The sequence below is a fragment of the Antrostomus carolinensis genome, unplaced genomic scaffold (genome assembly GCF_000700745.2).
Source record: "Antrostomus carolinensis isolate BGI_N321 unplaced genomic scaffold, ASM70074v2 scaffold6327, whole genome shotgun sequence".
NCBI lineage: Eukaryota > Metazoa > Chordata > Aves > Caprimulgiformes > Caprimulgidae > Antrostomus > Antrostomus carolinensis.
In genome coordinates, this window is record NW_010325308.1 from 23,873 (window position 1) to 40,974 (window position 17,102).

The window sequence follows — 17,102 nt, forward strand, 5'->3', positions numbered from 1 at the left end:
CAAGTATTGTAACCAGGCACGTGAACAGTAGCTTTTAGCCAATGAAGAGCTGTTTATGTGTGTGTGTGTGTGTGTGTGTGTGTTAGCAGCTTAAGAGTATATAAGTGATCATGTAACCAATCATAAAGGTCTCCAGTAGAATTCACATTGAATCGTGTGGAGTCCGTGAGTCGTCCCTCTCACAGACTTGATGATCATAAAGGTCTTTTCCAACCTAAGTGGTTCTATGATATATGTTACAGGACCTGTCTAGCCCCTGGTTTGGAAGCAATGTTCTTATCAGCTGTCTGGTCAGTTCTGGAAAACAGGGCAAGTTCTTGAAGCTTTGAGCTTTTCTCTGCTTACCCTGACATCCTGCTTGATAGCGAGGGGGGCCACAGGGAGTCTGACAGTAATTAAGGGCACAAGGAGTGCACAGGAGGTTCCTGGTGGCCTTAGCAACCTCTTTCATTGGTGTGATTTCCTTTGGGCTCTCAGAAGCCTCCTCTGCTGGCTCTCCCTGCCCGCCCTGTCTCTCTGCCCAGAGGTTACAGCTGTAAGAAGGAGGGATGCCAAAGAGTTGAAGAAAGGTTCTTCCTGTCTTGACACCTGTTTTTTTAAAAGAAACCTCACCATAAGGACAAGGTAGTCCTGGTTATGTATACAATTTCAGGGATGAGAGGCTGGAGAGCAGCCCTGCAGAAAGACATCTGAGGGTTCGAGTTGATGGCAAGTTTAATATGAGTCAACAGCAGCCAAAAGGGCCAACTATGCCCTGAGGTGCATCAAGCACAGCATAGCTGGCTGGTTGAGGCAGATGATTGTCCCACTCTACGCTGCACTGGTGCAGCCTCATGTCGAGTGCTGTGTGCAGTTTTGGGTGCCTCAGTATCAGAAGGACATTAGACTGTTAGAGTGTGTCCAGAGAAGGGTGACCAAGATGGTGAAAGGTCTCGAGATGTGTCTGGGGTCACTTGGTCTGTTCAGCTATCAGGGGTGACCTGATAGCAGTCTACAACTTCCTCAAGGCAGGCAGCAGCGGGGAAGGTGCTGATCTCCTCTCTCTGGTGACCAGCGACAGTACATGAGGAAATGCAATGAAACTGTGTCAGGGGAAATTCAAATTGGACATTAGGAAAAGGTTCTTCACTGAGAGAGAGGGTGGTCGGTCACTGGAACAGGCTCCTCAGGGAAGTGGTGACAGCACCCAGCCTGACAGAGTTCAAGGAGCATCTGGACGACGCTAGTTTTAGGTGGCCCTGCAAGGGGCAGGGAGTTGGACTCGATCCTTATGGGTCCCTTCCAACTTGAGATATTCTATAATTGTGCTATGATGGTTTGTTTTGTTTTGTTTCTCCCAAGATCACCATATGTACATCTGGGAACTGGTGTGCTGTTATTTCTGAGAAGCTAAGAAAACTACAGTCCCAAGTGGAATACAGACCTAGGAAGGAGAGATAGCAGAAAGCGTAAGATTTTGCTGGAGGAAATTGGTGATTTATAAAAAGGGGAAAAAATCCCCACCTCTGTAGAAACTCTTCCCCTCTCCCCCCCTTCTTAGTGGGGATTATTTTTGCTATTTTGCCTTTAATAAATATGTATGCTGATGGAAATGCAGTGGGGTTTACAGGACTGAAGAAATTACAGCTTACCATACTTGTACTTTACAACCACCATTGCTGTGAACAGAAAACAAAATGAACTTTCTGTCTAGAGCAGTTTTTTTTGCTTTATAGAGAGAGCTTTCTATCTGGAGCTGCCTTTAAGATAGACTGTTAGAGGGAGAGGCTGTAGAGGGCAGCTCTCACTAATGAACCAAGAATAGACTGCAACAATTTTCTGTGTTGATTTTGAGGACTGATGGTTCAGGGACAGCTCTGGGACTTAATAATACAGTCTACAAATAATTTTTTATACCTTTACAGTCTAGCATAGACAGTTTACCCCACAAAACTCTGAATAATGGTTTATTTTTATAAAATCAGACAAGCTTTGAATTTAAGTTTACTGTAAAGGATAATGTATTGCAGCCCTCAGAAGCTGTTCCAAGGTTAAGTAGTCTCAAAACTGAGATTCTCTGCTTCCTTCGTAGTGAAGGACTAAATTTGACTGAACTGAGCAACTACCTGTTGTTTTTTTGTTGCACTTTGCTCCCCAAATTTAAAAAGCCTATAATGTGGCTTTTCCATTCTAATTGTAAACCATGATTTTTAAAATAAAATATTTACTGTACATTGTAAGGGAAGCTCAAGAGTGTTGGGTAGAAGACCTACAGGTACGTTGGGATTCTTTTTCAGGACATGGTCAGGTTTACAACTGCAGAAAAGATGCTGTGGATCAACAGAACCCCTCTTCAGAGAAAGTGCATTGTTCAGCTGTGGGTGTGATGTTTGTACGTTGTGAAATCTCCCAGGAGGATCTGGTCTCTGCTTATTGTGTAACATCATGGAGTTGTATATGAAAATTATTTTCTCGAGCTAATTTGTGCTATTTTTGAAGATAAACATTCTCCTATGGTTTTCCAAGGAGCGGATTTTAACTTTACTTCAATGAAAATAACTTCCATGCAGAATTTTATATTTCACCATGCACTTGATTAATTTCAGTGTACAGCTGATCTTTCAGCAGACATGACCATTGTTACCTATTTTTCTTTTTTTTTAACCCCCAGAGTAGGAAAGTGTCTAATTAGGCCTGTCTTAGAGGAAAAAGTGTCTATTATACGTGACAGCAGTTCCCATTTACTGAGCGGGGAGGCCATACGAATCTGGATAAAAAGGCTGTATGTTTTAATATAAAGGCATTTCTTAAAGCTTGATCCTATTATCTGTCCTGTTATCTGAATGTACCTAGATACATACTGTATGCTAGTCCAGAAATAAGGTTTAAAATGAAAGCATGCCTTTATAATTGTGGGAGATAGTACAATAGGAAGGAAGGTTTCAGAAAGTTGCACATCTGCTTATTAGCTCTGTACAGTGTTGTAGGCATCACATGATGAAGCTCTGTTTTTTCCAGTGTATGGGACATCTGTATGATTTCTTCATGGTGTACTAACTTGTGTCAGAATATAGTAGAGATAATAGATGGAAATTGCTTAAGTGCATATTTTTCCTTTAATATATCTGGTTTACCATTTTTTCATTAATAAGAAAAACACTGCCTTGTTCATACCATGTATATAAAAGTTACTGGAAATTAAATTTTAATGCATTGAGAAATTTAGAGATATTACAACGTTCTTAATTTTAAAACAGAGAAGGAAGAAAGTAAACTGGATGCATACCTAAACATTAGTAAGCAAAAGCTGTAAAACTTGAATTGGAGTAAAAAGTTATAACATTCTTCAAATAATATTGTTGCCACAGAAAAATTTATTCTTAAATGTCAACTCAAAACTAGTTTTTTCTTATGATCCTGGCAGACCAGCAAACTAAAAATGATGAGTATCAACATTTCTCCCGTGCCACATCTTGATGAAAGCATACTTTCCAGCAAGATAAAACTTTTTTACCAGAATTATCTGCTTTGCTTATTAGAGTGAACTTCTTCACTGTGAGCCACAATTAGGCTTTGAGGTTCTGTTCCTTGGGTGTGAAGTTGGTAGTCCAACAACTGGGATTCCGTTGGTTGCAGTGCACGTGCGGGCTCAGTCTGGAGTAAGCGTTAGCAGACGATGGGAAACCAAACTTGGACCGTGCTTGAGGTTTGGCATCGGCTAACTGTGCACTTTGCCAATTTCATATGTCGTCTCAGAAGAAGGCATGTTTCGGTTTCAGCAGTGTATTTCAACAGTTGTTGGAGATTCTGTAATTTTCATTGCTGTCTGGGAGCTGGGGTTGTTTCTAGTGCTGATGGTAGAGTTTCTTACAGGCTTCCTTTGTGTGTAATTTTGGATCTGGAAATACGTGATTGCTGGTGGCAGCAGGCTCCTCTTTCTCCTTCTATTAAAAAGCTATATATGATTTTTATTTTTTGTCAGGGCTAACTCATTTGCCTAATTTTAGCTATTAAACTGTCACAGTGGTTTTTCCAAGATAGGAAAACTTGTGAATATCCAGAAGAGCAAGCGGACAGTAAGCTTTGTACAAGCCCGAGCAGTGTGTCAGTAAATTGCCATTTTGTTGGGAAACCACTTTCAATGTTCTTTAGACTTGAGTGGGCTTCCTATCAGTTTATGTGACTGCGGTATACTTCGTGCCATCTATGTCAAGCATCAGCAGAAATCCTCCTAAATAATATGTAACTATGTAACGGTTACAATATATAACCCTTGTACATAAATTTACCTTTTTTTTTTTTTTTAAAAGCAAAATATTTCAAGATTATCAAAATAAGTGATAAAGTGCTTACGGTGATGTAGCTGTGCAAAGTTTTCTGCCTTAAATGCAAGCAGACAGGAATTGATATTACTTTATTAACATAAAAAAAGCTATAGATGTGTAGTTTGCAGAAGGTGTTTTAAATGTTTATTGCACTTATTTCAGATGAGAGAAAGGCTTTAATTTTGACTGTCTGTGCTGCCCCAGCTAGTGTTGCCTAAGCTTTGGAGCAGGTAGCGTGGAGTGGAACGTGGATGCCTGTTAATGGTAGAACTCACATAAACCTTCTGTTTCCCTAGACATACTGGCTTTTTCCCGTGAGAAATCTTTTGCACATGTGTTAATATGCATATGGGTGGCATTAAGTTTACGGTACGATGCATAGGTGTTGGTGCACTTTGTTCCCACATTGTACTTGGAAAAGAGAGGTGCTAAGAGTAAGCAGTTTGGCCCCAGTCCGGCCGCCTCCTTTCCCAGCATCTCTCAGGTGTGCAGAGCTCCCTTCTGGGCAAGTAACTCCAACAGAAGCGAGCTCGTTGTCACTGTCCTTCCCAGGGACCTGTGGGAAAAGTACATCATCCTATAAAGGGCCATAGACGAAGGTCCTGTAAGAACCTGGTGTTGCGTGCTTAATGTGAGGACAAGCTAGGGACTGGGTGGCTGCGCTGGCAAGTCACAAGTGGTGTGTCAGATACAGCTTGAGGGCTCCCACGCTGCGCACTTGACCCGTGCATAAGTGCTAAATCCGGCTTGTTGAGGATGTAGCACGCTTGCTTTGTGCAGATGCACCTGCTGCTCGTGTACGTGGCAGCGTGAAGGGCTTCGTCGGCAGACTTGTGATAACCCTTACCAGTAGTCATGTGTTTTTCAGTTGTTTCGACAGCTTCTTCTGGCGATGCTGCTGGGTAACACTAATGGCTTCTGGCTTTTAAGGTGGTGTTGTGAACCGTAGGTGTCAAAAAAAGATGTGACTAATAATTATGCCTTCATACTTATCCCCATCTCAGCTGCTCCAGGCTGTTTTTCATGGATATCCTTGTTTCCATCTACAGTGTCTCTGCTTTTGCTCTGCACGGGTAATTCGATGTGTGCTGTCAACCCAGTGTAGGTGTTTCATTCCGCCTTCCTGCTGTGTCCGTGTCATTTCCCATGAAGTACGTGTTCTGCGGAAATCCCGCTTTACAAATGTGATTTCTGCTGTCTCCTTTGCAGAAACGATGTTCCTTGAAGGCTTCAGATCTTCTGTAGATCTTTAAATCCAAGTCAGTTGTAGCAGTGAGAAAACTACAGTAACTGCTGGTGCATGCTTGGACTTCTTCATGTGCTCAGCAGGGCTCTAGGTGCTTTCTTTACTCAGTGGCAGGTAGATCATTGCACACAGCTTTTAGGATCACGTTCTGATACAGCAGGTGTGCGAACACTTTCTCCAACTGTCAGGTATTTTAGTCTCTGCAGTCCTTGCATATTTATATTCAGATAGTTTGAAGTGTCTACGTTATCATTGCAGACCCCTCAAAACAAGATCTGAGAAGGAAGCGGAGCCTGACAGAGGTTCACATCAGCTTCACAAGGATAAACGCGAGCACCAGAACCAAGACAATAAGCAGAAAATTGAGGAGCAGGTTGAGACCTCTGTTGTTGGCAAGATCCATAGTGCGCATCAGTCTGCCCTCTCGTGTTAGCAGCAGGCTCTTGGTTGTAGCTTTGGGTTGCTCCTTCACTAGTAGTAAGCAATGCAGATCACATGAATTTCATTGTCTCCTTAGCTGTTTACCTGTTTTAAGTTTCTGCCACTTAAGAAAAAAATATTTTATTACAATAGCTAGATTCCAACCCCTCCCCCCCAAAAAAAGGAATCTTGATGCTCCTACAAGCCTTTTTTTCCCCAAATACCTTAAAAATAATATTTAAAAAAAAAAAAGTTAATGACAGCTTTCATTTCACTGCTGACAAACTTCTGAAGAGCTGATTAATGGAGAAAGAACTTGAATTTTATACAGCTTGGCTCTTTAGTTACTTTTTTTTTAGTGTGTATGCTACTCTTCAGGCCCATTTGACATTCAAAAGAATGACTTCTCAAGACTTACTCTATTTCAGCAATAGACTATTGAAGGTTTATTTTGAAAAGATCTCCAGAAGGTACAAAAACAAGAAGAAAACTTCCCCATCTGGGCAAAATGTGCCTCTGTTACCAGCAGTGCTTCCTCCCTTTGCGGGTTTGGCGTTGTGCGGCGCGGTAGGTAGCGAGCGCTTGGCCAGCCGCGTGCCATGTAGGATCCATTGCAGCTTTGCAAGTGCCTTATTAAGAATCTCGATTGGACTGGCAGAGGATGAATCCTTGGTGCTTTTAATAGAGCATATGCAATAGCTTATTTTAAGATAATATTAATAACTTAGCAATTGTGTGTTATATATAGAAATACATGCAAATGAAAGAAACAAGTAGACCTTAATGGTGGAATGTTGCCAAAATTTCCTTTTATAATCAGTGAAGTTTCTTAGGGAAGATCACAAGAGGGCAGTGTTTTATAGTTTTATGTTTTATACAAAAATGCTCTATCTTTTTAAAAAAAAATATATAATGGGCTTATAAAACAATCAGTTTGGCTAAATTGTCTCTAACTGTCAGATATTTATAATTTCATTCTTCCTGAGATGAGTGTCAGTTTCTACTGGAATCCCGTTGTTCTGTTTTTAATCCTTACAATGAGCACAATGAGCAAGAGGTGTTCACTCATCCCCTGCCATAACCAAAGCAAGTTTTTTTTTTTATTATTATTTTTTTTATTTTTAACATCTAACTCTTAGCTAAAAGGACTACATTTGCTGCTAAATAAAAGATACCTATGGATCTTGTAGGACTTAAATATTTTCTAATTGCATTCTGACAGAAACTGTTTATTAATAGCCATACAAATATAGATATCTGGTCTGTAATCTATAGTACATTAGTATATACTACAGATATAAACAGGAATACTCTTTAAATGAATATGTTCATTACTCTGATATAATTTTGGCAGAGAGAGGATATAGGTAAACTACATTTTGGCATGAGTGTGTGTGTCTGCATGACAATTGTTCTGTGTGTATTAGTAGCAAAACTTTAAAAGTTCTTAATGCTGGGGGGGGCAAATATTTTGTGCACATTTTGTTAAAAAAAAAAAAAAAAGAAGATTAAGCCTATTGTATAATTGTCTTTCCACTGAGTGGTTAAGTTCTGCTAGTAAGGGCAGTTGTTTCTAAATTGATGCAGAAAAGTTACTAAAGAAATGCAAGTACCTGCTGCCCTCTAAAGTGCCTTACTGACTAGTCTTGATCAGAACAAAATTTCTGATTCTGAAATGGGTTATGTCTCCACCTCAAGGAAAATGGGTTGCTTTATCAATATTTGCTGAAGAGCTGGCTGAGGAGACACGTCTTTAAAACCAGCGTATTCTTGTTCCTGATTCAGCTCTTTCCCAGTGTGAAATTGCTACGGAAGTTTGCAATTTATTTTCTTTGGGGGGAGAGGGGGGGGGGAAACAATACGAGATTGTTGCCTGTTTAGCTGTCTGTCAGTGTTTAAGATGAAATTAGTTACGAGACGTAGCCTTGAGTGGAGTGGAACAGAGCAATGAAAGCTTAATCCAAGCTACATGCTGTGTTTAGAATTTTTATTACGGCTCTTGAAAGTAGTGAACTTCTTGATTACACTTTCATAAAATTAATTAGGATCGCTTATGTGCAGTAGTTGGTGAGTGTAAATTAAGTATGTGTAAGTGATCTGAACATAGCAAAATAGGCAAGACTACTGTTGAAAACCAAACCAGAATAAACAGAGTTATAAAGAATCAGAAAGCTGTGTGATGAGTAGCTCTTTTTCACATAACTTTAATAAGTAAATGAATGAATGAATGCTTCCTTCTAAACAGAATTGTATTTAAGTATCTTTTTTATGCATTACTATATTTTCAACCAGTTATTTTAATAACTAAAAATACAGTAGATGGTAGTTTTAAAGCCCATATTCGTATACAAAGAAGAATGTACTAGGTACAAAAGGTTTTATTTTTTTAATCTCTGGGTTCAGTTGAAGTTTAGTGATATAGAGGACGGTAGCAGTTTTTCTGATCAGCAGAACCCTAAGACACAAATGAACCATACAGTACATGCAACTTATCTGCATTGCTATAAAATAACAGTAGGGCTTCCAGTTCATTTATACCTTGGTTTTGTTCTTGTTTATTTATTGTTTTAGAATAAATAATGGCTTTTCAGGTACATAAGAGGAAAATGATGGGTTTGGTTTTATGGGGGGGGCGTGGGGTGTTATTTTTTTTAGCAATGCTTTACTTTGACTTTTATATAATATTGGCTTGTGAAACCTATAATCCCAATGTGTCCTCAGAATGTATGTGTTTATATTTTACTCTTAACACCTTTTTTCTTCAGGGAGTTTTCTATACTGTAAAACTGTTGTCTATTTCCAAATGACGTTTCTTGAAAAATCTCCAAAGCAAACTAAAACTGGAAACCCTATCCATCAAAAAAATACAGGTTTAAAAGGAGAATAAAGTAACTTTAGTTTCTTGGATTTTTTTATCCCTGAAAGTGCACTGTAGCTTTTCTTAAGAAGAAGAATTAATAGGGAAAGTGTGCTTACTAAGATCTCATGCATTTGTGGGAGTGGTCAGAACGCATGAAATAGAGATTTACATCGACAGTTTGCATCAGTAATATTCATATATTAACTTACAAGGGGGTGTGTGTGTCGCTGATCTCGTCAGTGCTTGCCCTAATCCTCATACAGTAGCTAACGAATTTCCTTCAGTGATCAACCATATTTCAGAGGTCTGGTCTCAGCATATCTATTTGCCAGACAGGAAGTGCATCACCACTGGGTTTGCTTGCATTCCATCAAGTACATAGTTTTTTCCCAAAGATTTCTTCCCTTCTTGCTCAGCTGTTCATTATCAACCTCTACTCATGGAATATTAGGTCTTAAAGGGAGAATACAAGATTCAGATAAAATTGTTTTGGTTCTCTGTAATCATCAATAGGATTGCTTATGTAGGGCGGTTATAGAAAGATGTCTGTTTGAACTCTACCTATTGACTCTTAAGGTCTTTTTAAACTTGAAAACTGTATAAAGTTTCCAGGAATTTAGCTTAATACCAGCAACACATGGGAGAGTTTGAGTCTACTGCTCAATCTTGTTACTGACAACTGCTGGAGTAGAAACTTCGTATTTTATGTGTATAGACTCGTTTACAGGTTGAGAAGATGTTTCTGCAATGCTTTCCCTCCTATGCATAATGATACGTATCATTTAATTTAGGGAAGTACTTGCTTGCTCTCTAACAAGCATTTGCAGTTGAGAGTGGTGGTGTTACTTGAATTTGTATGATAGCACTTTAATCACAGCAGTAAGTGTGACCTAAAACCTTTTTCTTTACCACCTCAGATATAAGCCACCTTGTGTGACATTGGCAAATACCAAGTTTTCTGGAGTTTTAAACTAAGGAGATTTTTGCATAAATTACAACAGCCCATAATAAAGTTGTCTGAAGCCAAATATTAAGAACTCTGAGAATTATTTTTGAGTTGTGCCAATTGTCATGTCAGTTAAATGACTACAGAAAATTAAATTGTAGTGAAAAAAGTTACCAGATGTCACTTAGTTGTGTAAGGATTTATCTAGTGAAAAATACTGTAAATAAAGTTGCCTTTTTTCCCTGCCTCTTCCCCTCCCACCCCCCGCCCCAGGTTGTATGTGTGTGTATACACACAGATACATATGCATATGCTTATATATAAGATCCCTTAAATAGGGAGAAAAGCATATGAAACAGTTTTTATTTCTGGGTTAGATTTTTGTTGTTGTTTATTCTTTATATTCCCTTAAAAACACTGAAACAATTTGAATGCCTTCAACTGATAATGCAGAGATGCGGCACCTTGAAGGAAGCAGAGCAGAAATTTGCCTAGGGTGTGTTGAGAGCTGTGTGCCTGTAGCTCATTCTTTGGGTGGACATGGGCCAAATTTAGAACCCCTCCAAGGGCTTAAGGATTTTCAGAGAAATTTAAAAACACTCAGACCCCCCAAAAGTGCAGTTGCTGTTTGTGTGTTCTGGCTAAAACAGCGTAGAACTTACCAACTCCATGTAAAAGCAGCACTTTACCCCCTTCAGAAAAGACATTTCTTGACTGAGACAGACAAATTAGGTCATGCACAGCTTTGTAACAGCAGGCTCTAAACACTGTACGGCACAGAAGTGTGTTGTAAATACATGTAGCAGGTAGGAAGAGAAGAGTGCGGTGGTTGGCATACGGCTCTAGTCCAAGCGCTAGCCCCTCTCACAAGAGGATTCTTGCATTGGGAGTTGCGGGTGTAGGTCTCTCTTCCCTTTGGGGTGACTTTCCTAGAGGACAGTGCAGAGAAGTGCTGGAACTTCAGATGAGCATCACAATGATACAGATCAGCAAGAGGCAAATTAAAATCAGGCAGAAATTCACAAAGAGCTCTTGGAGCCTTTGGCGTGCTTGTGGGTTGACCTCAATAGTTGAGGCTCTCCTCAGAGCAGAGCGGGTTATGTATTGGACCTTCTCCATGGCAACAAGAAAGCAGAGGGCACAAATCAGAGGTTTTAGGAGTGCAGGAAAGAAGAAAAGTTGTCAGGAACAGTGCAAAGTGCCTATTATCTTCTCTTTTTGTTTTAGACAGCCTTTGTGGAGCTGGGAAAGCAGGAAAGTGAAGAGTTAGAAATGCAGAAGTAAAGTGTTTTGATAAGTGCAAATGGAGATTGTTTTAAAGTTCTAAAAAGCTTGAAGTAAATAGGTTGCCCTTACAGTGCTTTTACTTTAAAACAGAATTTGTGCTGTATTGTGCATCTCCTCCTGAAGGCTACCAAGCATCTGCTTCTCAGCAGTGGTGAGGAATTGCAGAATGGAAATTGTGGCTATGTGAGATTTACTCAGATCATTGCTTTAGATGCTAATCTTTCCATCCTTCACAGTCAGTGGAAAGGCCACGGATTATTTCCCTCCCACCCTCCCCCCCTTTATTTGTTCAAGCACACATGAAAGCCTGATGATATGGCAGGAGTCACAGACCTTTCAGCCAAGAGATCTGGATATTACTGCTGGCCGTTAGTGACCCGGGCAGCTAATCTGATTTACCAGTACCTTCCTTTGGAAGGGAGGAAAAGAAATCTTGCTGAAGCATTTCCATTCCAAGTTAAAATATTTTATGGTGTGTAATTTAAAGCTATGCTTCTGTGCTATAGGAAATTTTAGTAGTCAACAGACAAAACGGAATAAGGACTTAAATTTTTTTTATATATCGCTACGGATGGGACCATGTATTACAACATGTAAGTTCAAAGGCAGAGGACGGCTATGAGGAACAACATAAAGCATGTATGTTGTGCTTGAGTGTTTCATTTCAAGTATATTTTCCCCCTTTCTAATGGCAAATGGAAGTACAGGGTGCCAATTGCTTAAAGCTCCCAATAAGTAGTTGTGCTGTAAACTCTCCTGTACGAACCTTTTATGGAAAGAATCTGGCTTTGGTACGTGCTTGCTTAGCTTGAAGTGGAACCTGTAGGTGATAACACAAAATGAAAACTGGTTTTGAAGATGATGATGATATATACATATCTCAGACTCTGCTCCTAAAGCTGCACTTGCCACTGAGTGTTTTACGAATGTATATCCTGATGTCTTTGACAGAAGGCTTCTCCTTGTCATCTCTTTCCCCCCCCCACCCGCAATAAATGAAATTCCTATCTACTCAGATATGCCACATGAAGGACAGCTCTTGCTTAGATATCTGCCGCCTAAATTGCATGATAATCCTGGCTGAATCAGGGATACTTTGTTGTCCACAAATTTGCCTTTAGATGGGCTAAAATGGAAAACCTTAAAGTAAAACAGAAGGGACTTTCAGATTCTTCTCTTTTAGTCCCTCCCAGTGGGGCTGTAGAGTCAAGTGGTGCTGTATGAGCAGCATACACGTGCTTGCAGTGCCAGTGGCAGTGTTGGTACTTTAAGAGACCAGATTACACATGGATATTTTAATACTTTTAGAGGATTCCATGTGGTGACGTCTCCTCTGAAAATTGAACGTCAGATTTTATTATGATGTTTTTAAGCTATAGTTGATCTTTACTTTATTGCAAACAAAACACACACCAGGAACTTACTTTCATAGTGACTATAATTTTTTAGCTTTTTTTGACTTGATGCTGTACCTGGTTTTGTCTCTTTAAGCAGTGAACGTGCTTGCCAAGTGTGCCCTGCTTAGCTCCTCGCTGGTCACTGTCTGTCCCAAGTGCAGTAACAGCAGGACACGCACAGGGATTCTCAAGTGACTTGGCTGAAGGCACATTCATTCTCCCAGCCCAGTACAGGCTGGGGTGCATCAGGCTGTTTTTCCTCCTCTAGACAAGGCACAGTAGGTAAAGTACTAATGGATTCACACTAGTACAGAAGAGTTTGTGTAACTCGCTTGTCTGATGGACACTGCACAGAGAACAGTATTTCCTGAGGATGACTTCATCACAACTTGCTATGTCATTTTTCAATGCAGGATGTGTGTGCAATCTGTGGGCTTTGGGCTGTGCATGACCTGCTGCAGCAACTTACCAGTTTTCTTCCTGGCTGCCCTCAAAAGGATTGGAATAGCATGAGCGTTTAACTGCATATGTGCACCATAAGTCCATTTCTGTGTACAGCATTAGATTTACTGCACATATGCAGGCAGTTGCACTGCTGTGTTGCAGCATACATTGCAGTTGCATGACTCAAGGGGCAAGACCTGGGGCTTTAAACTGCTTCTGTAAAAGCAGAAGCAGTATTAGCTGGTTGGGCATCATAGATACAAGGCCCACACAGGTGAGGAGAGACAATGAGATCTCTCGGAGAGGAAAAAAGAATTACTTTTCCCTTTGGTATGGGTGAGGGATGTTTCTGAGAGAGCAAGCAATAGGTTACAAGGCTCAGTCGAGCTGTCACACTGACATTAGCTGTTTGAACATACATTACCAGTCAGGCAATAAGAAAGGTCCTTAAAAAAAAAAGGACAGCAGTGTAAGTTAAAATGTGTACCTTTTATGGCTAGAAAATGGTGTAGAGAAGGGGTGAGGAAAGGTCGAACCAGAGGAACTTGGTTTTCTTGATTTAAAAGCTCCTCTGGAATTGGAAATGTTTAAAACACTTATAAGCCTGTCTGGGAGTTTTCTTGTAAGCAAAGGAAGCAAATTCTGTGTCTGTATTTCAACAAGTTTGTCTTTAGAAGTGCATGGATTCAAGTAATGAACACATACCTTGCTCGTTAATCCTCCATGGCGCTGTCACCCACCTAAAGTGTGCATAAAGAGAAACAGATTCAGTAACACAGCTGTGGATGGGTGGCCATCAAGGTCAAAATGGGCAGTCTGAAAAATAATTACTCTGAAATGAGGGCTGATCATTGCCACAGATAGTAGCTGTTGTGTGCTGTTTAGTCTGCGGACTGCATTTTGGGTCAGTGTTGAGAAGTATTATGCATGCACACACCACTTCTTGGAAGGAAAATGCAGCAGAAGGGCAAGGTGTAGTTGACCTTTTCTTAAAGTCAAAGTGTTGCACCTTTGTGTGACAAGGCCAAGCATTGCACATGGGGAGCCGTTAGCTGCTCTGCTGCACAGTGACGTGTTTAGCCCAGGGTTGTTAATGGACCTGAAGGGCTTGTCTTGTGCACAGGGCGAATCTGCAGGAGCAGTCGCATGGCCGACCCCCTGTGTTACTATGTAGGGGATCCCCTACTCCTGGTGCCCTAAAATGAGTCACTGATCACAATTATTGCTTTCTTCTTCACTGACATATGACTGTTTCCCTGATTTGTATTAGGTTATTTTTATCTTTGTTCCTGGGTGTCCTTCACAGCGAGGAGGTACGTGACCCAAGTGAAAACTGTGGGCCATGCTTGTTCCTGCTGCAGCTGCATTGACTCCATTGAAGTCACACGGGATAAATTTGGCTCCTATGGAAATGCCACAGCAATTTTAGACACAGCCTGTTTCCTGTCATATGTTTACTAAATGCAGCAGTGATATCAGTGGAATAGAAGAGGTTTGATATATTTGATTTGTTGCTGTCCCATACGACCAAGTGAAGCCCAGAAAAGTCATTGTTAAAAAATAATACTGTGAAGAGTCTATTGCATAGATTTTTACAATGTGGTGTTCCCAAAACCCAGTAATTCAGTTTCATCCACTGAAAGTAAATGTCTTAATAACCTTAATAACCATAAACATAGGGATGCAAAAAACGCCATCAAGTTATGTGATCCTTGGTCTAGTGCATGTTTAGAACTGTTAGAAAAAACTACCTGGCCTAAGAAGTTCCTGTAGGTGTTTGTGTGAGCAGCATGATACTCCTAGGCAGGAAGAGGCATTCTCTGCTTATTCAGAGGAGGTAAGTTTAAAGGTTTGTGTGTATAGTGCCAAAGCAGAGAAGAGCCCTGCATGTAGGACTAAATGTTGTGAGTTGAATTGAACCTGGGGCACTTTGTCACCATTGTCTATGGATTGTGCAGCCCCCAGAGAAGAAGACATTGTAGAATTTTAAAGCTCTGCCTGTGCACAGCAGCTGCAGTTGGTGTGTAGGCACGCTTGTCATCTTTGCTGGCTGTCCCGTGTTAATGTATATATCTCATTCCAAGTTGCATTGCTTTGTTTTGAACCCTGCTGTAAAGTACCTCCTCACTGGCAGTGTGGAGTCACTGCAGTTGAGACCTTCAAGCCTGAAAATTCTCCTTTTTCATATGAAGAAGATGAGGGGTGAGAAGGGAGTGAAGAAGGAAGCAGTCTGAATTAACTCTAGGGACCTCTAGAGGGTTTCACTACTGTCAGTTTAGTTCAGTAAGTAAAAGTTTCCAACGATAGAACAGAAGTTGCTTACAGGTTTTCAAGTACAGAAGTTATTTATAAAGGTATGTTATAATTTCTAATTTTTGTTCTTTTTACAAAAAGATAAATATTATGGAGGTGACTTGCTGGGGTTTACCCCAGCAGCTGGGTTTTGTATTTAGCTATGGCAGGGGTGCACAATTCTGTTGCTTATTCTGATTTTAGGTTGAGAGTTACACTAAGCAGTTGTGTCAGTGAAGAAGGGGGTTAAGGGTATCAACCAACAGCTTGACTGCAGAAAAAAAAGTTGATGTATTTATTTTTTTTATTATTATTTATTTATTTTTTTAAAGAAGAAAGCGTAAAGGAGGAAAGAAAGGGCTGGGGGTCAAAAAACAAAGACTGGGATGGGTGAAAGCAAGAATGAAGACAATAGAGGACAGATTGAGGGAGGAAAGTAGAAGAAGCAGATGAGCCGAGGAAGAGAGTGGGAGTGTGGAAAAAGAGCAAGGAATTGTGCAAGGGGAAAGAGAAAACTGCAGCTGGAGTTAATGTCATTAAGTCATTGAAGAGAGCTGGAGGTTGCCTGGTGTCATATAATGTAATTTTTTCAGTCACATGCAAAAACCTTTTCTTTGGGATGGAGGAAGAAGCAACAATTCAGCTCGGAGTTTGGGAAGTGCTGGTGCCAGGAAAAGCAAACTGATTTTATACTTTTTGCCTTTTGTTTTCAAGTCAGTTTTGTACTAAAGTGTCAATATTTTTCATATGTTCGGGAGAGGATAGGGAAAAGTTCACATTTTATTTTAGATTTTTTTTCTCCCCCTCTTATTAATTAATTTGTCTTAAAATCTTCCTTTTGTCAGGTTTGTTCTCGGTGTTCTAGCAGCAAGATGGCCAGTAAGAGCCTTTACCTGCATTTCAAGTCCATGAGAACGTGACAGGTGTAGATACAAAGAAATTACACTCATCAGTAGCTGAACATGCCAAGTTTGGCATTTTGTTTTTTGCAAGTTATCCACCTACCTTATGGATAACTGGGACTTTTATCTGTGTGCTGGCCCCTTAGAGTAGCCTGGGAGCTAATGCTTCAGGATAGTTTTTAACTCTGCCCTAAATGCCCTGCAACTGCTGCAGGACCCTGTGGTGGGACCTTGGGCGGGTGCTTCAGCCTCCCTACTCATTTGTTCCCCTAATCAAAATAAGGCATATAGTAACCATATTCTTTTTCCCATCTCTTGGTATGGTTTGCCTTTTATGTAGTAATTTTCTTTTAGGAAACAAACTCCTTCCTCCACTGCATGCACTGAGTACCTAACACTTTGTAGTTTCAAGGTTTTAGGTGCTGGTGGTTCATATCATACTACTTACTAATAGGAAATGGGGTAAGTGCAATTTGAACTACATCTACCATTGAAATACGTCTAACCTGTGTAAAAGGCAGAAGTAGGAGGTTGCAAGTTGTGTTTTTAATCTTTTTATCAGCTCAGAGGACAATGATATGGCATTGATAGAAAGAAGAGTATGGTAGGTAAATTAAAATTACGAGAAGTAACTTAATGCCACAAAAGCCTTCTTAAACCTTCATATCTTAAGAATCAATCTGTAGAAAGCAAAAACAGTCTTCCAGTTCTAAAGTGTCTTGTAGTTTAGGGAACATAACATTACTTTCCTGGGAGATCTTTTTGTTTGTTTCTCCAGTTGGGGTACTTTTCTATTCCTAAATCAAATTATTCTTAAAGCAAATAAAAAGCTGCTCTTGTAGCTGTGTAAGTGTATCCCATACATTTTTTTATTGCTAATGGTCTGAAAAAAAAAAAATCAGTCAAAATCACCTTTACACTATCTGATTACAAACTGATTTTAGTGAGTTTCATATTGTACAGTGGAGATGCTATGTTCCTAACAGAAGATAAGAAATAAATGC

The 17,102-nt window shown here is 40.1% G+C and overlaps 2 protein-coding genes across 2 annotated transcripts in view; one reads left to right on the plus strand and one right to left on the minus strand.

Moving 5' to 3' along the window:
• The window catches only part of CEP85L (centrosomal protein 85L), a 77,794-nt gene that overhangs the window by 8,685 nt on the left and 52,007 nt on the right, over positions 1-17,102 (plus strand). The gene's annotated exons all lie outside the window — the stretch shown is intronic.
• On the minus strand, positions 10,557-10,895 carry PLN (phospholamban). Its single transcript, XM_010171158.1, has one exon. The coding sequence runs from the start codon at positions 10,893-10,895 to the stop codon at positions 10,737-10,739; it is 159 nt and encodes a 52-aa protein (XP_010169460.1). The 3' UTR covers positions 10,557-10,736.